The 26,360-nt window shown below is 50.3% G+C and overlaps 1 protein-coding gene across 1 annotated transcript in view; it reads left to right on the forward strand.

The window, feature by feature from the left end:
- Positions 1 to 26,360, forward strand: part of MYBPC3 (myosin binding protein C3) — a 79,537-nt gene that overhangs the window by 35,400 nt on the left and 17,777 nt on the right. The window contains exons 21-28 of the mRNA XM_075567479.1: positions 517 to 585; positions 2,769 to 2,928; positions 4,789 to 4,893; positions 5,226 to 5,414; positions 11,679 to 11,813; positions 22,369 to 22,536; positions 23,348 to 23,436; positions 25,206 to 25,401. Coding sequence (XP_075423594.1) covers positions 517 to 585; positions 2,769 to 2,928; positions 4,789 to 4,893; positions 5,226 to 5,414; positions 11,679 to 11,813; positions 22,369 to 22,536; positions 23,348 to 23,436; positions 25,206 to 25,401 — 1,111 coding nt within the window. The remainder of the gene's footprint in view (positions 1 to 516; positions 586 to 2,768; positions 2,929 to 4,788; positions 4,894 to 5,225; positions 5,415 to 11,678; positions 11,814 to 22,368; positions 22,537 to 23,347; positions 23,437 to 25,205; positions 25,402 to 26,360) is intronic.

The following is a 26,360-nucleotide window of genomic DNA, read 5'->3' on the forward strand; positions in this document are numbered from 1 at the left end:
CTGTGCCTCACATAACAGGGCAGGCACAGTAAATCCTTGACCTACAGAATGTACATGAGTTACAGACAAGAGGTTATAGCCTCCCTCTACTAAACAGTGCTACGCCATGATGCACGTTAGGGTACAATGAAGTGGCGAGCCGTGGGGCTTCTCATAGCTTAGTACCATTTAGTAAATATGGCCCTAAGTCTTCCTTTTATTCCCTGTTGCTTTTCTGAAGATGTGTGCACAAGTGGCTCCTCAGTGACTTTTTACACAGGTGTGTAGGTTGGGTTCACGCCGCAGCCACGTCCCTGTGGCAGCCACGTCCGTGTGGCCACGGACACATTCTCCACCTTCTTCCCCCACCTCTGCGCTGCCGGAAAGATCGTTGGAGCGTGCTCCTGATCATAGATGGCGCTATGTAAAAGGGAGCGGTTGTATCCCGCTGCCCCCCCATTCACCGCCCCCTCCCCCCCCATTTCTGAAGCCCCCTTGCTTTTTGCCTGTAGTCTCAGCTCTGTTTCCCATGCTCAGGTCATTGAGCAGATCCCCTGGATCAGGACTGGTTCTGAGCCTGGGGAGGAACTGGGCGGAGGCGTGGCTGTAAGTTGGGCTTCCCATGCCCTGCCGGTGCCTAACCACAAGCACTGCGTGTGTAACCCTGTACTTATATCACGTGTGAACCGTCCCATGTGTGACCACGCACCGTCTAACAACACTCTTACATCACTCTGCTGACTAACCCGGCCGATGCAGAGCCGTGCAAAGCAGCAATCCCAACGATGCAGTGATCAGGGAAATCCCTGACGGGAGGACTTTGTACCATGCGTGTGATCACAACAGACAAGGAAAGGCTGTGTTACTTTTGCGTGTAAAGAAAAACGCTTAAGTCTCAAACAGAAAAATGAATTTACATCTAAACTACAATAAATAATTATGTTTTAAAAAGGAGCATGTGGCAGAAACCCCCCAAAGGTGAAGCTACACTTGACTCCAGATTTTGGCAGACAGATCGTCTCCCCGTCCTATGCGCTTCCCCGTCCTGAACTCTTCCCCAACCTGCGCGCTTCCCCTGTCCTGCACTCTTCCCCGTCCTGCACTCTTCACCAACCTGCGGCCTTCCCCGTCCTGCACTCTTCCCCGTCCTGCACTCTTCCCCGTCCTGCACTCTTCCCCAACCTGCACTCTTCCCCAACCTGCACTCTTCCCCAACCTGCACTCTTCCCCGTCCTGCACTCTTCCCCAACCTGCGCGCTTCCCCGTCCTGCACTCTTCCCCAACCTGCACTCTTCCCCATCCTGCACTCTTCCCCAACCTGCACTCTTCCCCAACCTGCACTCTTCCCCAACCTGTACTCTTCCCCAACCTGCACTCTTCCCCGTCCTGCACTCTTCCCCAACCTGCGCGCTTCCCCGTCCTGCACTCTTCCCCAACCTGCACTCTTCCCCAACCTGCGCGCTTTCCCGTCCTGCACTCTTCCCCAACCTGCACTCTTCCCCAACCTGCACTCTTCCCCAACCTGCAGTCTTCCCCAACCTGCGCGCTTCCCCGTCCTGCACTCTTCCCCAACCTGCACTCTTCCCCAACCTGCGCGCTTTCCCGTCCTGCACTCTTCCCCAACCTGCACTCTTCCCCAACCTGCACTCTTCCCCAACCTGCAGTCTTCCCCAACCTGCGCGCTTCCCCGTCCTGCACTCTTCCCCAACCTGCGCGCTTCCCCGTCCTGCACTCTTCCCCAACTTGCGCGCTTCCCCCAACCTGCGCGCTTCCCCGTCCTGCACTCTTCCCCAACTTGCGCGCTTCCCCCAACCTGCGCGCTTCCCCGTCCTGCACTCTTCCCCGTCCTGCACTCTTCCCCAACCTGTGCGCTTCCCTGTCCTGCACTCTTCCCCAACCTGCGCGCTTCCCCGTCCTGTACTCTTCCCCAACCTGTGCGCTTCCCTGTCCTGCACTCTTCCCCAACCTGCGCGCTTCCCCGTCCTGCACTCTTCCCCAACCTGCGCGCTTCCCCGTCCTGCACTCTTCCCCATCCTGCACTCTTCCCCAACCTGCACTCTTCCCCAACCTGCGCGCTTCCCCGTCCTGCTCTCTTCCCCGTCCTGTGCGCTTCCCCAACCTGCACTCTTCCCCGTCCTGCGCACTTCCCCATCCTGCTCACTTTCCTCCGTCCCCGTCATGCGCGCGTCCCTGTCCCGGTACTGCGCACTTTCCCCCGTCCCCGTCATGCGCACTTCCCTGTCCCGGTACTGCGCACTTCCCCGTGTAGTATACAATGGTTAAAGTCAGGGATGGTTTGTGTTTTTACAGGATAACTCCGAGTAATAATAATAATGGTAAAAATGGAGGTGCGAGCAATTTTGGTGGATTATGAACTATTTGTTTGCAAACCACAATATTCTGATTTGTAAACAAAGAAGCCACATCCAATATAGATGAAATTCTTTAATTCAGTGATACATTTTCTTGTCAAATGTAAAGCTCACTTCTTTTGGCCAAAAGATTGGTCAAACTAGATATTCTTTAATACGTATTCTGTTGCAGTTTAGGTTCTGTTGTTTAAATATAGTACATTATGGTAAATAATGTTATATATGGGTTTGTGACTCAATAGATATAAATAAGACTTCAACAGCCAGTGAACATACAGCTCAAAATCTGAAGCCAAGAAGGTTTGAATACGTGTCACCTTTCTACTCAACAACCCTTGTTTCCCTTCTGCAGAATAACCCTTCCCCCTCCCCACGTCTGTCCCTGCGAGCTCCCCACTCACACCCTTCTCTCCACAGATCATTTCCGCATCAGAGGGCAGAGTCCACGTGGAGACTCACGCAGATCACTGCGTCTTTACTATTGAGGGGGCTGAGAAGCAGGATGAGGGGGCATACACTGTGGTGGTGAAGAATCCAGCTGGAGAGGACACGGCCAACATCAATGTGAAGGTCATCGGTGAGTCACAGCAGAGAGGAGAGATGCTCAATGTCATTGAGAGGATATTGGGGAGGGGGGTTTAATGTTGCAATTTGAGGGGAAGATCAGTATGATCAACCACCTCCGTGTTATAATGGGATTTCAACCCACTTCTCTGTTTTCTGACTCGTTTTTCCACTGTGCTTTTTGGATACCAACAGTCCTTGGGTCCTATGGAAATCGGAGAGCTGAAAAGGCTGCACTTGTAACTCGTGACATGGGACATAGGCTGGCAGAGCTGGGAAGATGGGTGATAGGCTGGCAGAGCTGGGAAGATGGGAGATAGGCTGGGAAGATGGGTGATAGGCTGGCAGAGCTGGGAAGATGGGAGATAGGCTGGGAAGATGGGTGATAGGCTGGCAGAGCTGGGAAGATGGGAGATAGGCTGGCAGAGCTGGGAAGATGGGAGATAGGCTGGCAGAGCTGGGAAGATAGGAGATAGGCTGGCAGAGCTGGGAAGATGGGAGATAGGCTGGCAGAGCTGGGAAGATGGGAGATAGGCTGGCAGAGCTGGGAAGATGGGAGATAGGCTGGCAGAGCTGGGAAGATGAGTGATAGGCTGGCAGAGCTGGGAAGATGGGAGATAGGCTGGCAGAGCTGGGAAGATGAGTGATAGGCTGGCAGAGCTGGGAAGATGAGTGATAGGCTGGCAGAGCTGGGAAGATGGGAGATAGGTTTGGCAGAGCTGGGAAGATGGGAGATAGGCTGGCAGAGCTGGGAAGATGGGTGATAGGCTGGCAGAGCTGGGAAGATGGGAGATAGGCTGGCAGAGCTGGGAAGATGGGAGATAGGCTGGCAGAGCTGGGAAGATGGGAGATAGGCTGGCAGAGCTGGGAAGATGGGTGATAGGCTGGCAGAGCTGGGAAGATGGGTGATAGGCTGGCAGAGCTGGGAAGATGGGAAATAGGCTGGCAGAGCTGGGAAGATGGGAGATAGGCTGGCAGAGCTGGGAAGATGGGAGATAGGCTGGCAGAGCTGGGAAGATGGGAGATAGGCTGGCAGAGCTGGGAAGATGGGAGATAGGCTGGCAGAGCTGGGAAGATGGGAGATAGGCTGGGAAGATGGGTGATAGGCTGGCAGAGCTGGGAAGATGGGTGATAGGCTGGCAGAGCTGGGAAGATGGGAGATAGGCTGGCAGAGCTGGGAAGATGGGAGATAGGCTGGCAGAGCTGGGAAGATGGGAGATAGGCTGGCAGAGCTGGGAAGATGGGTGATAGGCTGGCAGAGCTGGGAAGATGGGTGATAGGCTGGCAGAGCTGGGAAGATGGGAGATAGGCTGGCAGAGCTGGGAAGATGGGTGATAGGCTGGCAGAGCTGGGAAGATGGGAGATAGGCTGGCAGAGCTGGGAAGATGGGAGATAGGCTGGCAGAGCTGAGAAGATGGGAGATAGGCTGGCAGAGCTGGGAAGATGGGAGATAGGCTGGCAGAGCTGGGAAGATGGGAGATAGGCTGGGAAGACGGGAGACAGCGCACTGCATTTGGAGCTGTGTGGATTAGATAGAGATAGGGCGCTTACAGCGAGTCTGAGAAGGAGATAGAGGTATAAACGGAGGTGTATCCCAGATCATGAGCAGCGGTTAAAAAAATAATAGTGCTAATGTGCCTGATTTAAAGAAAGAAAATCTCATTAAACATTTGGACATATGTCTCTGGGCCTCATTTAGAAGAGTTTAGAATGGTAAAAACGCCCTAATAACACTGATTATGAGCCCTCTCTGGCATGGGTTATGGAAAGGACTTGATCAGTTGAAGCATTGTACGAGAGCCGTCTTGCGCTGGGGCCAGTTTGGGTTGGCTGTTTTTGATAGACTTCACGTCGTAGTCTCCCTTCATTCCAGATGTCCCAGACCCCCCTGAGGCTCCCCAAGTCCTGAACATTGGAGAGGATTACTGCACCGTGCAGTGGGAGGCCCCCAAATATGATGGAGGTCAAGCAATACTGGGTAGGATTCTGCAAATCTCCTCTTGTCCCCTGAACATACCGTCTCACTGCTGACCTGACCTTTGATAACCTTGCCGGACTGTAACCTTTTGATCCTTATTGATCTTCATACCAACAACTTCACTTGTTATGACCTTTACCATTTTCTCCCTGACCTATGACCTTTGATCCCTGTTCTTTTACTCCTATCTCCTCTCACTTTGACCTTTCACTTTCTTCCTAAACACTTTTTCTTCACCCTTCCATTACCGTTACACATCCCTGTGACCCTTGACCTTTATTTCCACCTGCTGTTGATATTGACCGTTTGACCCCTGGCTCACGCACCTGCAGGTTACATCCTGGAGAGGAAGAAGAAGAAGAGTTACCGCTGGATGCGGCAAAACTTTGACCTGGTGAAGGATCTGTCCTTCGAGTGCCGGCGGATGATCGAGGGTATGGTGTACGAGACGCGCATTTATGCGGTGAACTCCATTGGCATGTCCCGCCCCAGCCAGCCCTCCCAGCCTTTCATGCCCATTGGTAAGTGCCGGTCATTCATAAAATACTGAGTATCAACCTGACACCAGTGGAGGAGTTGATTGTGCACTGTTTACTTTGGGGGGTGCAACGTTCTTCTACCATTGGCCCCCGAAGAAGTGTAGAGTTGTCATAGGTTGTGATACCTTTAAATTGGCCAGCAAAAGAGGTCTTCATAGATGTAGTAATGTACACATAACAGGTCTCTTCTTTATGTGTAGCTACTGTCAAATGGGAAACGGCTCTGGCGGATGTTAAGAAACGCGTTTTTGTATGTTATTGTGATATTTACTGTTTGAACCGGTTTCCCAATGTCAATGCAACAAACTATCGTGCCCTATTTCACACTGCTTCCTTTCATTTGGGATTTAGGAGTGGCGGTGTGGATAAATTGGGATTAGGGATAAGACGCACAGCTCAGTGGGCTGTTAATATACAACGTGCATTATTGAGAGTTGTATTGTCTTTCTTACAATCTCAGAACTTCCTGCTGATTTAGATGGTGTAGAGAAGGCGAAACTGTCAAAATCCGTTTCACGGAATTTCCAGCACTTTCCATTCTAAAGTCGTTCCGCGGTGTCAATTCCGTCGACGAATTGTTCCAGTTTTAATCCGTGCAGATTAATCCAAAACCGCTACATCTCTAGAGGAGGGGAGAGTCTCTAGTCCCATCTCTAGTTAGGGGAAGGGGAGAGTCCTTAGTCCCATCTCTAGTTTGGGAAGGGGAGAGTCTCTAGTCTGGAGAAGGGGAGAGTCTCTAGCCCCATCTCTAGTCCGGTGAAAGGGAGAGTCTCTAGTCCCATCTCTAGTCCGGTGAAGGGGAGAGTATCTAGTCCCATCTCTAGTCCGGTGAAGGGGAAAGTCTCTAGTCCCATCTCTAGTCCGGAGAAGGGGAGAGTCTCTAGTTCCATCTCTAGTCCGGAGAAGGGGAGAGTATCTAGTCCCATCTCTAGTCCGGAGAAGGGGAGAGTCCCTAGTCCAGAGAAGGGGAGAGTCTCTAGTCCCACCTCTAGTCCGGAGAAGGGGAGAGTATCTAGTCCCATCTCTAGTCCGGAGAAGGGGAGAGTATCTAGTCCCATCTCTAGTCCGGAGAAGGGGAGAGTATCTAGTCCCATCTCTAGTCCGGAGAAGGGGAGAGTATCTAGTCCCATCTCTTGTCCGGAGAAGGGGAGAGTATCTAGTCCCATCTCTAGTCCGGAGAAGGGGAGAGTCTCTAGTCCCATCTCTAGTCCGGAGAAGGGGAGAGTATCTAGTCCCATCTCTAGTCCGGAGAAGGGGAGAGTCTCTAGTCCGGAGAAAGGGAGAGTCTCTAGTCCCACCTCTACTCCGGAGAAGGGGAGAGTATCTAGTCCCATCTCTAGTCCGGAGAAGGGGAGAGTATCTAGTCCCATCTCTAGTCCGGAGAAGGGGAGAGTATCTAGTCCCATCTCTAGTCCGGAGAAGGGTAGAGTCTCTAGTCCCATCTCTAGTCCGGAGAAGGGGAGAGTATCTAGTCCCATCTCTAGTCCGGAGAAGGGGAGAGTCTCTAGTCCCATCTCTAGTCCGGAGAAGGGGAGAGTCTCTAGTCCGGAGAAAGGGAGAGTCTCTAGTCCCACCTCTAGTCCGATGAAGGCAGCAACTTTGCTTATTTCATCTTCTCTCTCATTACATTTTTCCATTTTTTTTAAATATTTGTATTTATCACGTTTCCTTTCATACAGTTTACAAACTTGAATACAGAAATAAGTTGATGAAAAAATAAAAAATTTAAGTTCTAAGGTACAAAAGGAATGAAAACCAAAGGACTTTGAATGTATTAATTGAGCTCAAAACCACAAATAGCTATCAATTAGCACGATGAAAATGAACAGCGTGTACATTAGAAAAACGAAATAATGTGTTAGGTATGAGGAGGAAAAATTAAAATACAGATTGTTAAAACAGGGGCGCGCAAAGTTTTTCCTCTGTGCCCCCCTGCTCGCGTCCCGTCCCCCCTCTTACCTTGTCTCCGGTGTTTCTGATGTCGCAACGTCATGTCATCCCGCGGCGTCGTGACGCTGCGTCGCCCGAAGCCGCCAGAGATGAGGTAAGGGAACTTACAGAGGCCCTCACCGCTCCCCCGGCATTTAATTTAAATGCCTTCGGGAAGAGCGCGGGGCCTCTGTAAGCGCCGCGTCCCCCCCCCTACCCAGAACATCTGGGCGCACCCCTCAGTTTGCACACCCCTGTGTTAATACATCCTCGGTGTCACCAGACCGACAAATCATACGTCACCTCGCACCTGCACTACTCCCTACGCATTTCGCCTAATCAGGCTTCTCTTCTGGTTTGGCGAAACGCGTATTCTTACAAACAAGTCCCCCTGTTTATGAACCGTTCTATGTTCCCACCCCAAAAAATAAACACGCAGTGGAGAGAAATGTTAAAATAGACAAACGACTTATTCGGTGCAAAACCTCAACAGCGATAATCAGGTTTCCACAGAATCGCAGCGTGGCGTTTTCACGGCTGTCTGCCTGGTGATATCCATCAGTGGTCAGTGTATCAGTCAATCTTGAGTTACCAAGAGTCACCTTGAAGACAATCTGAGATAAGACTCAGTAGGAGGGAACAGTTCCAATATCTCCCTTTTTTACTTCTTGTAATAAATAATAAACGCTTTTACATTTTAATTTAAGTTTTTAAAGATGTTTCCTTTATATTCTCTCTGCTTTTTTCTTTTAAATGGATTTTTTCCCTCCTTTTCTCTGCACCGTTCCCATCCTCTCTGTCTGGGTTTTAGTTTCGTGAATGTGCTGATGAGAGTGTGGTTGCTATATTTAGAGGTGAGAGCAGGGGGGGGGATGATGGAGATCAGGAGGTATTTAGTGAAAGAAATATGTTTTGCTGTGGAGAGAGGGGGGAGGGTCTCCGAAGAGTTGAGTACATCACCCTCCCTCACTGATATAGATCCTGGATTAATAGAACCCACCCAGGTTTGTGCCCCTGTATATTTGTGCTGTGAGCTGGGAGTTTGGTTTCAGTGTCTGGAGACTCCATCGGTGACTGGACATACAGCTCCACAATGACTCGTGTGTCTAAATGTGTGGACCCTGCAGCCTCTCACCAGACAGGATCACCAAGAAATGAGAGGAAACGTAAATCATGCAAAGAAACCACAGGTCTGAGCATCCCCCTGAACACCCGTCCCGAGGAGTTTCACCCCATGTATTTGTCTTTGAGATGTTTTTAAACGTGGAGAAAACTTGTGCGTGTGGCGAGTGAGGAGCCAGTGAGTAAGGACAGGTAGTGAGGGGCCAGGGGACCTCTTCTTGGTGGCAGCGGTGGGATTGTTTGCTGTAAATAGGTCTTTGTGTCAAGGTAAATGTGCAGTAAGGAAGCAGCGACGGGTGCAAATCCTGCCGTGTAAGGTAATTGTGTTACTATGTGTTGTTTATTGTTTCTAATTCATGCGGCTCACAGGACTGTGTGATTGAACAGTATATAATGGGCCAATGTTACATGTTATCTAACAGGACCACCTGTTACTAGTTACTGTGTCCATCAGGACCTGCGGATGTTGGTTTTCTCGGTGGTATCATTGGCCATGTTCGTTAGGCAGCTCCTGTACAAAGTAATGCCTGAGCATCTACTCCCCATGGGAAACTCCAGTCCTCAACCGCCACCAACGAGTTCAGTTTTCAGCATATCCCTGCTTCAGCACAGGGGGCTCAATCAGAGGCTCAGTCGAAGACTGAACCTTTGATTGAGCCCCTGTGCTGAGCAGGGACTGATTGAGCCACCTGTGCTGAAGCAGTGACTGAGTGTAGAGAATGGAAGCAGGCACACGGTATTATGCAAAGAATATTTAATGGGCCACCAAAAGGTCCAACGTGTCGGCAGAGAACTGCCTTTATCAAAGAGAGGGCTGATTGAGCCACCTGTGCTGAAGCAGGTATTGATTGAGCCCCCTGTGCTGAAGCAGGGACTGATTGAGCCACCTTTGCTGAAGCAGGGACTGATTGAGCCCCCTGTGCTGAAGCAGGTATTGATTGAGCCCCCTGTGCTGAAGCAGGGACTGATTGAGCCACCTGTGCTGAAGCAGGGACTGATTGAGCCACCTGTGCTGAAGCAGGGACTGACTGAGCCACTTGTGCTGAAGCAGGAACTGACTGAGCCACTTGTGCTGAAGCAGGGATATCCTGAAAACCCAGCCCTTGAGGGCTGGAGGTGCCCGTCCCTGCCCTTTGGGAATAATTGGCACATGGTGTCTCTTGGGACAGTATGTAAGATAAAGGCGGTTTCAGTGCTGGTTATATTCTGCTAGCGGTTGTTGTATACAGCAGCGCAGTTTGGAATTGATCTACCGACATTTCCCAGCGACAGAACCAGAGAGAAAATCCCACAATACCCCCGATTTATCACCGGAAAAATGCAAATCGCTTTCAGGAGGATTCCTCTATCTTCTTATTGGAATGCAGGGCTGAGTGTTACTTACAGCCAGGAGATCTGAGTACAGAACCCCCCCCTGTGTGCATAACCCCCCCCCCTGTGTGCATAACCCCCACCCCCTGTGTGCATAACCCCCACCCCCTGTGTGCATAACCCCCACCCCCTGTGTGCATAACCCCCACCCCCTGTGTGCATAACCCCCACCCCCTGTGTGCATAACCCCCACCCCCTGTGTGCATAACCCCCACCCCCTGTGTGCATAACCCCCACCCCCTGTGTGCATAACCCCCACCCCCTGTGTGCATAACCCCCCCCCTGTGTGCATAACCCCCCCCTGTGTGCATAACCGCCCCCCCCCCTGTGTGCATGTGCGACGGGGTCTGTAATTGTACATTCTTATTGTTCAAGTGTTTGATAGAATTCCCAATACAGCAATTAATGTCATTTATTTGACCCAGCGCAGTACAATGGGTGAGAGACAATAACATATGCACAGCGCAGTACAATGGGCGAGAAAGTAACATACGCCACAGCGCAGTACAATGGGCGAGAGACAGTAACATACGCCACAGCGCAGTACAATGGGCGAGAAAGTAACATACGCCACAGCGCAGTACAATGGGCGAGAGACAGTAACATACGCCACAGCGCAGTACAATGGGCGAGACAGTAACATACACCACAGCGCAGTACAATGGGCGAGAAAGTAACATACGCCACAGCGCAGTACAATGGGCGAGAGACAGTAACATACGCCACAGCGCAGTACAATGGGCGAGAGACAGTAACATACGCCACAGCGCAGTACAATGGGCGAGAGACAGTAACATACGCCACAGCGCAGTACAATGGGCGAGCGACAGTAACATTGTGTAACAAGAGAGCACAAACTGAGGCAAGAGGAAGGAGCTCCCTGTGCCAAGAAGCTTACAATCTAGAAGAGTGGTGGGCAGATCAGGTTTTCGGGATATCCCTGCTTCAGCGCAGGTGGAGCAGTCTTCGACAGAGCCACTGATTGAGCCACCTGTGCTGAAGCAGGGACTGATTGAGGCAGCTGTGCTGAAGCTGGGATATCCTGAAAACTTGGCCCTTGAGGACTGGAGTTGCCCCTGTTGTAGAAGGAGGGGAGTGGAGACACCAGGAATAGTGTATATAGTTTCTCACAGGGGTTTGGCTCTCCACATCGCAGCTCTGACTGGGAGTTTGTAGGTCAGGAGAGGGTTGGATGCGCCTCTCTGAAAAAGTGGGAACCTTTAAATGCATATACGGGGTGGGAGGGGAGAGCCTGTGTAGGGTGGCAGGGGAGAGCCTGTGTGGGGTAGCAGGGGAGAGCCTGTGCGGGGTGGGAGGGGAGAGCCTGTGCGGGGTGGGAGGGGAGAGCCTGTGTAGGGTGGGAGGGGAGAGCCTGTGTAGGGTGGCAGGGGAGAGCCTGTGCGGGGTGGGAGGGGAGAGCCTGTGTAGGGTGGCAGGGGAGAGCCTGTGTGGGGTAGCAGGGGAGAGCCTGTGCGGGGTGGGAGGGGAGAGCCTGTGCGGGGTGGGAGGGGAGAGCCTGTGCGGGGTAGCAGGGGAGAGCCTGTGCGGGGTGGGAGGGGAGAGCCTGTGCGGGGTGGGAGGGGAGAGCCTGTGCGGGGTGGGAGGGGAGAGCCTGATTGAGTGTGGTAGAGAATTCACAGACCACTCACATATCTCTTCTCCCATTTGGGACCGTGCAGGTCGGTCTGAGGCTCCCAAAGGTTCTTCTCGGCCTGAGAGTGTTTGGTCTGACGCAATATTGTGTGGCTATCTGTGGTATATACCGTGGCAGCGCCACGAGTGTGATTCGGCCTAACAGGACACTCTGCTCTTGTTCTCGTTTAGCTCCCACAAGTGAACCAACCAACCTGTCGGTGGAGGACGTTAGTGACACCAGCATCTCCTTGAAATGGAAACCCCCGCTGCGGATTGGGGCCGGAGGATTGGATGGGTACAGCGTGGAATACTGCAAGGAAGGGTGTAAGTCCAATCCCACTGCCTGGTACGGGGCCACAAGGAAGGGTGTAACTCCAATCCCACTGCCTCGTACGGGGCCACAAGGAAGGGTGTAACTCCAATCCCACTGCCTCGTACGGGGCCACAAGGAAGGGTGTAACTCCCACTGCCTCGTACGGGGCCACAAGGAAGGGTGTAACTCCAATCCCACTGCCTGGTACGGGGCCACAAGGAAGGGTGTAACTCCAATCCCACTGCCTCGTACGGGGCCACAAGGAAGGGTGTAACTCCCACTGCCTCGTACGGGGCCACAAGGAAGGGTGTAACTCCAATCCCACTGCCTGGTACGGGGCCACAAGGAAGGGTGTAACTCCAATCCCACTGCCTCGTACGGGGCCACAAGGAAGGGTGTAACTCCAATCCCACTGCCTCGTACGGGGCCACAAGGAAGGGTGTAACTCCAATCCCACTGCCTCGTACGGGGCCACAAGGAAGGGTGTAACTCCCATTGCCTCGTACGGGGCCACAAGGAAGGGTGTAACTCCAATCCCACTGCCTCGTACAGGGGCCACAAGGAAGGGTGTAACTCCAATCCCACTGCCTCGTACGGGGCCACAAGGAAGGGTGTAAGTCCAATCCCACTGCCTCGTACGGGGCCACAAGGAAGGGTGTAACTCCAATCCCACTGCCTTGTACGGGGCCACAAGGAAGGGTGTAACTCCAATCCCACTGCCTCGTACGGGGCCACAAGGAAGGGTGTAACTCCAATCCCACTGCCTCGTACGGGGCCACAAGGAAGGGTGTAACTCCAATCCCACTGCCTCGTACGGGGCCACAAGGAAGGGTGTAAATCCAATCCCACTGCCTCGTACGGGGCCGCAAGGAAGGGTGTAAGTCCAATCCCACTGCCTGGTACGGGGCCACAAGGAAGGGTGTAACTCCAATCCCACTGCCTCGTACGGGGTCACAAGGAAGGGTGTAACTCCAATCCCACTGCCTCGTACGGGGCCACAAGGAAGGGTGTAACTCCAATCCCACTGCCTCGTACGGGGCCACAAGGAAGGGTGTAAGTCCCATTGCCTCGTACGGGGCCACAAGGAAGGGTGTAAGTCCCATTGCCTTGTACGGGGCCACAAGGAAGGGTGTAAGTCCCATTGCCTCGTACGGGGCCACAAGGAAGGGTGTAAGTCCCATTGCCTCGTACAGGGGCCATCACATCCCCCTCGGTGAAAATTGGGATCGCTGGTCAAAAGGGCTTAAAAACACGTTTGGGGCAGTGTGTCAGATTAACCCCTACAGCGCTAAAAAGGCCAGCAAATAGATCCCCTTCCTCTGACAGGGAAAGCGGATCTGTGTAAATTAAAAGGTGTTAGGACTCAGTCCCCACGATGAGGTGTTAGGGCTCAGTCCCCACGATGAGGTGTTAGGGCTCCGTCCCCACGATGAGGTGTTAGGGCTCAGTCCCCACGATGAGGTGTTAGGGCTCAGTCCCCACGATGAGGTGTTAGGGCTCAGTCCCCACGATGAGGTGTTAGGGCTCAGTCCCCACGATGAGGTGTTAGGGCTCAGTCCCCACGATGAGGTGTTAGGGCTCAGTCCCCACGATGAGGTGTTAGGGCTCAGTCCCCACGATGAGGTGTTAGGGCTCAGTCCCCACGATGAGGTGTTAGGGCTCCGTCCCCACGATGAGGTGTTAGGGCTCAGTCCCCACGATGAGGTGTTAGGGCTCAGTCCCCACGATGAGGTGTTAGGGCTCAGTCCCCACAATGAGGTGTTAGGGCTCAGTCCCCACGATGAGGTGTTAGGGCTCAGTCCCCACGATGAGGTGTTAGGGCTCAGTCCCCACGATGAGGTGTTAGGGCTCAGTCCCCACGATGAGGTGTTAGGGCTCAGTCCCCACGATGAGGTGTTAGGGCTCAGTCCCCACGATGAGGTGTTAGGACTCAGTCCCCACGATGAGGTGTTAGGGCTCAGTCCCCACGATGAGGTGTTAGGGCTCAGTCCCCACGATGAGGTGTTAGGGCTCAGTCCCCACGATGAGGTGTTAGGGCTCAGTCCCCACGATGAGGTGTTAGGGCTCAGTCCCCACGATGAGGTGTTAGGGCTCAGTCCCCACGATGAGGTGTTAGGGCTCAGTCCCCACGATGAGGTGTTAGGGCTCAGTCCCCACGATGAGGTGTTAGGGCTCAGTCCCCACGATGAGGTGTTAGGGCTCAGTCCCCACGATGAGGTGTTAGGGCTCAGTCCCCACGATGAGGTGTTAGGGCTCCGTCCCCACGATGAGGTGTTAGGACTCAGTCCCCACGATGAGGTGTTTTGGGGCCAGCGTAAAGTTCTCAAAATTCATGAACTTTGCGAACCAGAAACATCTCCCTCTCAGACGTGTCTGGAAATGTATGTGACGTGATATTATACACACGACACGTGACATGATATTGTACACACGACACGTGACATGATATTGTACACACGACACGTGACATGATATTATACACACGACACGTGACATGATATTGTACACACGACACGTGACATGATATTGTACACACGACACGTGACATGATATTGTACACACGACACGTGACATAATATTGTACACACGACACGTGACATGATATTGTACACACGACACGTGACATAATATTGTACACACGACACGTGACATGATATTGTACACACGACACGTGACATGATATTGTACACACGACACGTGACATGATATTGTACACACGACACGTGACATGATATTGTACACACGACACGTGACATGATATTGTACACACGACACGTGACATGATATTGTACACACGACACGTGACATGATATTGTACACACGACACGTGACATGATATTGTACACACGACACGTGACATGATATTGTACACACGACACGTGACATGATATTATACACACGACACGTGACATGATATTATACACACGACACGTGACATGATATTATACACACGACACGTGACATGATATTTTACACACGACACGTGACATGATATTGTACACACGACACGTGACATGATATTGTACACACGACACGTGACATGATATTGTACACACGACACGTGACATGATATTGTACACACGACACGTGACATGATATTATACACACGACACGTGACATGATATTATACACACGACACGTGACATGATATTATACACACGACACGTGACATGATATTGTACACACGACACGTGACATGATATTATACACACGACACGTGACATGATATTGTACACACGACACGTGACATGATATTGTACACACGACACGTGACATGATATTATACACACGACACGTGACATGATATTGTACACACGACACGTGACATGATATTGTACACACGACACGTGACATGATATTATACACACGACACGTGACATGATATTATACACACGACACGTGACATGATATTGTACACACGACACGTGACATGATATTATACACACGACACGTGACATGATATTGTACACACGACACGTGACATGATATTATACACACGACACGTGACATGATATTATACACACGACACGTGACATGATATTATACACACGACACGTGACATGATATTATACACACGACACGTGACGTGATATTATACACACGACACGTGACGTGATATTGTACACACGACACGTGACATGATATTGTACACACGACACGTGACATGATATTGTACACACGACACGTGACATGATATTGTACACACGACACGTGACATGATATTGTACACACGACACGTGACATGATATTATACACACGACACGTGACATGATATTATACACACGACACGTGACATGATATTATACACACGACACGTGACATGCTATTATACACACGACACGTGACATGATATTATACACACGACACGTGACATGATATTGTACACACGACACGTGACATGATATTATACACACGACACGTGACATGATATTATACACACGACACGTGACATGATATTATACACACGACACGTGACATGATATTATACACACGACACGTGACATGATATTATACACACGACACGTGACATGATATTATACACACGACACGTGACATGATATTATACACACGACACGTGACATGATATTGTACACACGACACGTGACATGATATTGTACACACGACACGTGACGTGATATTGTACACACGACACGTGACGTGATATTGTACACACGACACGTGACGTGATATTGTACACACGACACGTGACGTGATATTGTACTCACGACACGTGACGTGATATTGTACACACGACACGTGACGTGATATTGTACACACGACACGTGACGTGATATTGTACACACGACACGTGACGTGATATTGTACACACGACACGTGACGTGATATTGTACACACGACACGTGACATGATATTGTACACACGACACGTGACGTGATATTGTACACACGACACGTGACGTGATATTGTACACACGACACGTGACGTGATATTATACACACGACACGTGACATGATATTATACACACGACACGTGACATGATATTGTGCACACGACACGTGACATGATAATATACACACGACACGTGTCGTGATATTATACACACGACAAGTGACATGATATTATACACACGACAAGTGACATGATATTGTACACACGACACGTGACATGATATTGTACACACGACACGTGACGTGATATTGTACACACGACACGTGACGTGATATTGTATACACGACACGTGACGTGATATTGTACACACGACACGTGACGTGATATTATACACACGACACGTGACATGATATTATACACACGACACGTGACGTGATATTATACACACGACACGTGACGTGATATTGTACACACGGCACTTGACATGATATTGTACACACGACACATGACATGATATTATACACACGACACGTGACATGATATTATACACACGACACGTGACATGATATTGTACACACGACACGTGACGTGATAATATACACACGACACGTGACATGATATTATACACACGACACGTGACATGATATTATACACACGACACGTGACATGATATTATACACACGACACGTGACATGATATTATACACACGACAAGTGACGTGATATTATACACACGACACGTGACATGATATTATACACACGACACGTGACATGATATTATACACACGACACGTGACATGATATTATACACACGACACGTGACATGATATTATACACACGACACGTGACATGATATTATACACACGACACGTGACATGATATTGTACACACGACACGTGACATGATATTATACACACGACACGTGACATGATATTATACACACGACACGTGACATGATATTATACACACGACACGTGACATGATATTATACACACGACACGTGACATGATATTATACACACGACACGTGACATGATATTATACACACGACACGTGACATGATATTATAAACACAACACGTGACATGATATTATACACACGACACGTGACATGATATTATACACACGACACGTGACATGATATTATACACACGACACGTGACATGATATTATACACACGACACGTGACATGATATTATACACACGACACGTGACATGATATTGTACACACGACACGTGACATGATATTTTACACACGACACGTGACATGATATTATACACACGACACGTGACATGATATTGTACACACGACACGTGACATGATATTGTACACACGACACGTGACATGATATTGTACACACGACACGTGACATGATATTGTACACACGACACGTGACATGATATTGTACACACGACACGTGACATAATATTGTACACATGACACGTGACATGATATTATACACACGACACGTGACATGATATTATACACACGACACGTGACGTGATATTATACACACGACACGTGACGTGATATTGTACACACGACACGTGACGTGATATTATACACACGACACGTGACGTGATATTGTACACACGACACGTGACATGATATTGTACACACGACACGTGACATGATATTATACACACGACACGTGACATGATATTATACACACGACACGTGACATGATATTGTACACACGACACGTGACATGATATTATACACACGACACGTGACATGATATTGTACACACGACACGTGACATGATATTGTACACACGACACGTGACATGATATTGTACACACGACACGTGACATGATATTGTACACACGACACGTGACATAATATTGTACACACGACACGTGACGTGATATTATACACACGACACGTGACGTGATATTATACACACGACACGTGACGTGATATTATACACACGACACGTGACGTGATATTGTACACACGACACGTGACGTGATATTATACACACGACACGTGACGTGATATTGTACACACGACACGTGACATGATATTATACACACGACACGTGACATGATATTGTACACACGACACGTGACATGATATTGTACACACGACACGTGACATGATATTGTACACACGACACGTGACATGATATTGTACACACGACACGTGACATGATATTGTACACACGACACGTGACATAATATTGTACACACGACACGTGACATGATATTATACACACGACACGTGACGTGATATTATACACACGACACGTGACGTGATATTATACACACGACACGTGACGTGATATTGTACACACGACACGTGACGTGATATTATACACACGACACGTGACGTGATATTGTACACACGACACGTGACATGATATTGTACACACGACACGTGACATGATATTATACACACGACACGTGACATGATATTATACACACGACACGTGACATGATATTGTACACACGACACGTGACATGATATTATACACACGACACGTGACATGATATTGTACACACGACACGTGACATGATATTGTACACACGACACGTGACATGATATTGTACACACGACACGTGACATAATATTGTACACACGACACGTGACGTGATATTATACACACGACACGTGACGTGATATTATACACACGACACGTGACGTGATATTATACACACGACACGTGACGTGATATTGTACACACGACACGTGACGTGATATTATACACACGACACGTGACGTGATATTGTACACACGACACGTGACATGATATTGTACACACGACACGTGACATGATATTATACACACGACACGTGACATGATATTATACACACGACACGTGACATGATATTGTACACACGACACGTGACATGATATTATACACACGACACGTGACATGATATTGTGCACACGACACGTGACATGATAATATACACACGACACGTGACATGATATTATACACACGACACGTGACATGATATTATACACACGACACGTGACATGATATTGTGCACACGACACGTGACATGATAATATACACACGACAAGTGACATGATATTATACACACGACACGTGACATGATATTATACACACGACACGTGACATGATATTATACACACGACACGTGACATGATATTGTACACACGACACGTGACATGATATTATACACACGACACGTGACATGATATTATACACACGACACGTGACATGATATTATACACAGGACACGTGACATGATATTATACACACGACACGTGACATGATATTGTACACACGACACGTGACATGATATTATACACACGACACGTGACATGATATTATACACAGGACACGTGACATGATATTGTACACACGACACGTGACATGATATTATACACACGACACGTGACGTGATATTGTGCACACGACACGTGACGTGATATTATACACACGACAAGTGACATGATATTATACACACGACAAGTGACATGATATTATACACACGACACGTGACATGATATTATACACACGACACGTGACATGATATTATACACACGACACGTGACATGATATTGTACACACGACACGTGACATGATATTATACACACGACACGTGACATGATATTATTCACACGACACGTGACATGATATAGAGGAAAAGGCCCCAAAACATGAGCCGACCCGTCACCAATAACCAGGGCGAAGGCCACAAAAAGATGGGAAGCTGCATAGGTGAATAGAGCTCAAAGATTCCCTGACAAAGAGAAGATGGCTTCACAGCTTATGGAGTCTGGTTCTTAGCCCAGGGGTGGGGCAACTCCAACCCTCAAGCGCCACCAAAAGGTCAGGTTTTCAGGATATCCCTACTTCAACACAGGTGGCTCAGTCAAAGACTGAGCCACTGATTGAGCCTCCTGTGCTGAAGCAGGGATATCCTGAAAACCTGACCTGTTGGTGGCCCTTCCTTGGGGACGGGAGTTGCCCGCCGGTGTCTTAGTTGTTCGCTAAATGTCTGTCTGTTGAACGGTGACCTAAGAAACCCTGTGTATCTGCGGAGAGCCCCTTTATGTAATCAGTCCAATACAAGGTGCCGTGAAGGGCCCAGAAACCGGAGTGTTATCCAGCCAATGACGCGATGTGCAGCTGCTTCTCCGGTCTGGGAAGAGGGTGAAGGAATGTGCACTTCCTGCAGTCTCCCCTCGGCCTGGCTCCTGGCTCCTCTCCCCACCCCCCCCACCCCCATCACAGTGTATTGGTTTCCTTCTGGCTCCCGGAGGCCTTACAATAAATTAATGGGATTGAGCCCGGAGGCGGCCGTGTCCCATCGCACGTTGTAATGAGCTTCTGGGCTCCGTGTTCTCTGCCTGACACCTCGAAAGAGCCAAGACAGATACTCACAGGGCACAACTTCACACCCGAGAGGCTCAGACTGCCACGGGATTCCCAGCTGCTTGGGACAGAGTTTTTCAACCACGGTTCCTAGGAACCCTGGGGTTCCCCGTGTGTCCCTATAGGGTTCCCTGTAATGTTCAGGTCATTTCAAAATGGCACCAAATACAGAAGAATTTACTATGCATCTGATCTCAGACGCGCTATTAGAGAGGGTTGGGGTTCCTTACAATGCATCTGATCTCAGACGCGCTATTAGAGAGGGTTGGGGTTCCTTACAATGCATCTGATCTCAGACGCGCTATTTGAGAGGGTTGGGGTTCCTTACAATGCATCTGATCTCAGACGCGCTATTAGAGAAGGTTGGGGTTCCTTACAATGCATCTGATCTCAGACGCGCTATTAGAGAAGGTTGGGGTTCCTTACAATGCATCTGATCTCAGACACGCTATTAGAGAGGGTTGGGGTTCCTCAGAATTTCACATAGGGTACCTTAACCAAAAATAGGTTGAAAACCACTGGTTTAGGATAAACACTACAGCAGGCAAAAGATGGTCCCAGTGGATGGGCCCAGTGGTTTTTATCTGCTGGCAAATTCTATGGGGTCGAAGGGGTGTACACATCGAAGGAACAGTGGTGTCATTCTGCAGAAAGACAAACTGCACCATCACGGGCACACGCCTACTGATTTGTAATTACATGTTCCCTCTATACATGTGCTGCAGACTTGTTACCCACAGAACGGCTTTTGCCTTGATACATATTCCCCTATGTGTTTCCATTTGTAAAATTATCACTGTTTCCTGGCTGCAAAACGTGGGTAAAAACCTGCAGCAGGATTTATCAGACGAAAGCTTCCTATAGGTCGGGGGTACGCAAATTGGGGGGCAAGGTTTTTCAGGGGGGGGGCGCGGCCGTTACAGAGGTCCCGCGCTATTACCCAAGCCATTTAAATTAAATGCCGGGGGATCGCGCGAGGCCTCTGTACATTGTCTTACCCCGTCTTCGTCAGCGTAACCCTGCGGCATCATTTGACGCTGGAGATAAGGTAAAGAGGGGGGCGGGAGCAGGGAGGAGGAGCAGGCAGGGGGTGCGGGAGCAGGGAGGAAGAGCAGGCAGGGGGTGCGGGAGCAGGGAGGAGGAGCAGGCAGGGGGTGCGGGAGCAGGGAGGAGGAGCAGGCAGGGGGTGCGGGAGCAGGGAGGAGGAGCAGGCAGGGGGTGCGGGAGCAGGGAGGAGGAGCAGGCAGGGGGTGCGGGAGCAGGGAGGAGGAGCAGGCAGGGGGTGCGGGAGCAGGGAGGAGGTGCGGGAGCAGGGAGGAAGAGCAGGCAGGGGGTGCGGGAGCAGGGAGGAAGAGCAGGCAGGGGGTGCGGGAGCAGGGAGGAGGAGCAGGCAGGGGGTGCGGGAGCAGGGAGGAGGAGCAGTGAGGAGGTGCGGGAGCAGGGAGGAAGAGCAGGCAGGGGGTGCGGGAGCAGGGAGGAAGAGCAGGCAGGGGGTGCGGGAGCAGAGAGGAGGAGCAGGCAGGGGGTGCAGGCCAGGGGTGCAGGGGGATTCTTTGCTTTTTTACATTTAGGGCACTTTTTTTCTGCTCCTCTTCTGCCTAATTTCCAGCCAGGACACTTTGATAAATATTTATCCTCACAGCCCCAAAATGCTCCAAACGTGAGTCACCGTCCGTGCATTTTCACACTAGTTTTGAATATTTTGATTTTTCTCTTGACTATGGGGGGGCTGTGGACAATCTTATTTCCCCAATGCTGTGCCAGCTTGTGCCCCCAGTTTTGCTGCTAGTCCATACCCCCCCTTGGCGTGGAGCCTGCAGGTCTGTTCCTGCCTGTTGTGCCCGCTCTGAGTGTTGTTTCCCTGCAGCCTCGGACTGGGTCCCAGCCCTGCAGGGCCTGACAGAGAGAACGTCGCAGCTGATCCAAGGACTTCCTACTGGGGAGAAACTCAACTTCAGGGTCCGAGCCATGAACCTGGCAGGGCCCAGCGAGCCGTGTGCACTGAAGGAGGCTGTGACTATCCGGGAGATCATGCGTGAGTGTTACAGTGACACGTGGACACACAGTGACACAAACACACACACACTGCAGTGTGACACAAACACACACACTGCAGTGTGACACAGACACACACTGCAGTGTGACACAGACACACACTGTAGCGTGACACAGACACACACTGCAGCGTGACACAGACACACACAATGCAGCGTGACACAGACACACACACTGCAGCGTGACACAGACACACACTGCAGCGTGACACAGACACACACACTGCAGCGTGACACAGACACACATACTGCAGTGTGACACAGACACACATACTGCAGTGTGACACAGACACACACTGCAGTGTGACACAGACACACACACTGCAGCGTGACACAGACACACACTGCAGTTTGACACAGACACACACTGCAGTGTGACACAGACACACACACTGCAGTGTGACACAGACACACATACTGCAGTTTGACAAAGACACACTGCAGTTTGACACAGACACACACACTGCAGTGTGACACAGACACACACACTGCAGCGTGACACTGACACACATTCTGCAGTGTGACACAGACACACACTGCAGTGTGACACAGACACACACTGCAGTGTGACAGAGACACATACTGCAGTGTGACACAGACACATACTGCAGTGGACACAGGCACACACAGTGCAGTGTGACACAGACACACAGTGCAGTGTGACACAGACACACACACTGCAGCGTGACACAGGCACACACAGTGCAGCGTGACACAGACACACACAGTGCAGCGTGACACAGACACAGCATTGTTTAACCTCAGTTTCTCTGAATCTTTGGTCCCCCCCAGAACGCCCCAAGATCCGGCTCCCGCGAGGCCTGAGACAGACGCTGCTCAAGAAAGTTGGAGAAACGGTGAACATCCTCATCCCCTTCCAGGTACTGAGTATCACCAGCTGTGCATGAGTGTAATAGCAAGGCTGTGTGTACAGTACGTAGATGTGCATATTGTATGATGTGAATGTGTGTGTATATAGAGATGTCACTGTATTGTGTCAGTAAGTAGCAGATACGCTGCGGGAGGTGCGTGTTCATTAAATGACAAATAAGAGGTTTTTCCTTCGTCGCTCGTAATCTCTAACTCCTAATCTGAACCACGCAGGTCGCGGCCCCAGTCCCTGCGTGCGCGCGTCAGAGCGCCTGGTGGCGTGTGCACCAGTGTGAGCCGCGACCTGTGGTCTGTGGTGAAGAGCAGGAAATCGCGACGGGGGCCGTGGCGGGGGCGCTGCCATGACATCACGCGGCTGGTTCGCCCTCATTGGTTGAACCGCCGCCATGAAGTGGCCAGCACTTTGCCGCCGCGCCAAAACGACAAAAATCTTGTCTTTTGGCAAAGGCGGTCGTGCATCGTGCATCGCGCATCGCGCCTTGTGCGCCCACGCACACACGCCGTCTGGGGCCTCCCCCATAGATGGCTGTACTTTGTGTGCGGTGTGCGCGTTGTCGCGAGCGCGGCCGCTGCCGCCGGGGACTCAGCCTAAGATTACTATAAAGTTTAAATTCAAAGTATGGGTCAAAATCCCTTCCTGCCGACACCCGCGCCGCAGGCGGGAACACCGCTGTCTGATCGCGTCGATAACGCTTTGATCCAGCTTCTCCCGCTCCTGAGCGATACGTTGTTTTATGAATGAGTTTTTTCCGTCCTCCTGGCGACCGTCCATTATCAGGAAACATTTGATGGAGTCTGGGCTGTATATTCCATCTCATGTGTGCACGAGAAGGCTGTGCGTATGTATTTGTTATAATGCAGCGGTGCATATATACGGTATGTAGTGATGAAATGTGTGCACAAGAAGGCTGTGCGTATGTATTTGTTATAATGCAGCGGTGCATATATACGGTATGTAGTGATGAAATGTGTGCACGAGAAGGCTGTGCGTATGTATTTGTTATAGTGCAGCGGTGCATATATACGGTATGTAGTGATGAAATGTGTGCACGAGAAGGCTGTGCGTATGTATTTGTTATAATGCAGCGGTGCATATATACGGTATGTAGTGATGAAATGTGTGCACGAGAAGGCTGTGCGTATGTATTTGTTATAATGCAGCGGTGCATATATACGGTATGTAGTGATGAAATGTGTGCACGAGAAGGCTGTGCGTATGTATTTGTTATAATGCAGCGGTGCATATATACGGTATGTAGTGATGAAATGTGTGCACGTGGATTAGAGTGATTCAGGCATATGATTATGCTGTGTGTATCTGTGGGTTAAAATGAGACGTGTCAATCTATGCGTTGTACCCTTCAGCTGGATCTATTCGGCACGTAATCTACATGTTTCGGGGTCCTGTTGGAGGACTTCCCTGGGGATTGCTTGGAACCTCCATCCAGCACCAGTACAGGAACCACAGTCGCGCCTGTTGTTATGCGCACAATGTTGCTGTTGTGTTATAACGAGACTGTGTGTAGTAAAGCACGGGGGGCCAACTTCAGTCCTCAAGATGCATCAACAGCCCAGGTATTAGGAATATCCCTGCTTCAGCACAAGTGGCTCAGTCATTATGATTGAGCCACCTGCGCTGAAGCAGAGAGAGCCTTAAAAGCTGACCCGTTGGTAGCCCTTGAGGACTGGCGTTGGCCGCCCCTGTAGTAAAGCTATCTATCTATGCGCTATAACAGGCCTCTGTGTTTTTGGGGTGCAGGGGAAGCCGCGACCCGTGGTAACCTGGTGCAAGGACGGGCAGCCCATTGACCCCAAAAGTGTTGGGGTCCGGAACAGCGATTCTGACACCATCCTGTTCATCCGGAGCTCGGAGCGGCATCACTCCGGTGAATACCAGGTGCGAATCCAGATCGAAAACTGCGAGGACACGGCTTCCATTCACATCCAGATCGTAGGTATGTGAGGGTCTGCGGGGGGAGGGACAGAGGGGAACCCCCCCCCCTAACAACATGCAGGAGTCTTATGGGAGGCAGAGGAGAGGATCCAGAGAGAGAAGACCTCCCACTGAGCAGAACCCCAGAACAGGGAAGGAACCCACATACAGTAACTTGGGAGTCCCTAAACAAGGGAAGGAACCCACATACAGTAACAGGGAGTCCCTAAACAAGGGAAGGAACCCACATACAGTAACTTGGGAGTCCCTAAACAAGGGAAGGAACCCACATACAGTAACAGGGAGTCCCTAAACAAGGGAAGGAACCCACATACAGTAACAGGGAGTCCCTAAACAAGGGAAGGAACCCACATACAGTAACAGGGAGTCCCTAAACAAGGGAAGGAACCCACATACAGTAACAGGGAGTCCCTAAACAAGGGAAGGAACCCACATACAGTAACAGGGAGTCCCTAAACAAGGGAAGGAACCCACATACAGTAACAGGGAGTCCCTAAACAAGGGAAGGAACCCACATACAGTCACAGGGAGTCCCTAAACAAGGGAAGGAACCCACATACAGTAACAGGGAGTCCCTAAACAAGGGAAGGAACCCACATACGGTAACAGGGAGTCCCTAAACAAGGGAAGGAACCCACATACAGTCACAGGGAGTCCCTAAACAAGGGAAGGAACCCACATACAGTAACAGGGAGTCCCTAAACAAGGGAAGGAACCCACATACGGTAACAGGGAGACCCTAAACAAGGGAAGGAACCCACATACAGTAACAGGGAGTCCCTAAACAAGGGAAGGAACCCACATACGGTAACAGGGAGTCCCTAAACAAGGGAAGGAACCCACATACGGTAACAGGGAGTCCCTAAACAAGGGAAGGAACCCACATACAGTAACAGGGAGTCCCTAAACAAGGGAAGGAACCCACATACAGTAACAGGGAGTCCCTAAACAAGGGAAGGA

Source organism: Ascaphus truei, chromosome 12 (genome assembly GCF_040206685.1).
Source record: "Ascaphus truei isolate aAscTru1 chromosome 12, aAscTru1.hap1, whole genome shotgun sequence".
Classification (NCBI taxonomy): domain Eukaryota; kingdom Metazoa; phylum Chordata; class Amphibia; order Anura; family Ascaphidae; genus Ascaphus; species Ascaphus truei.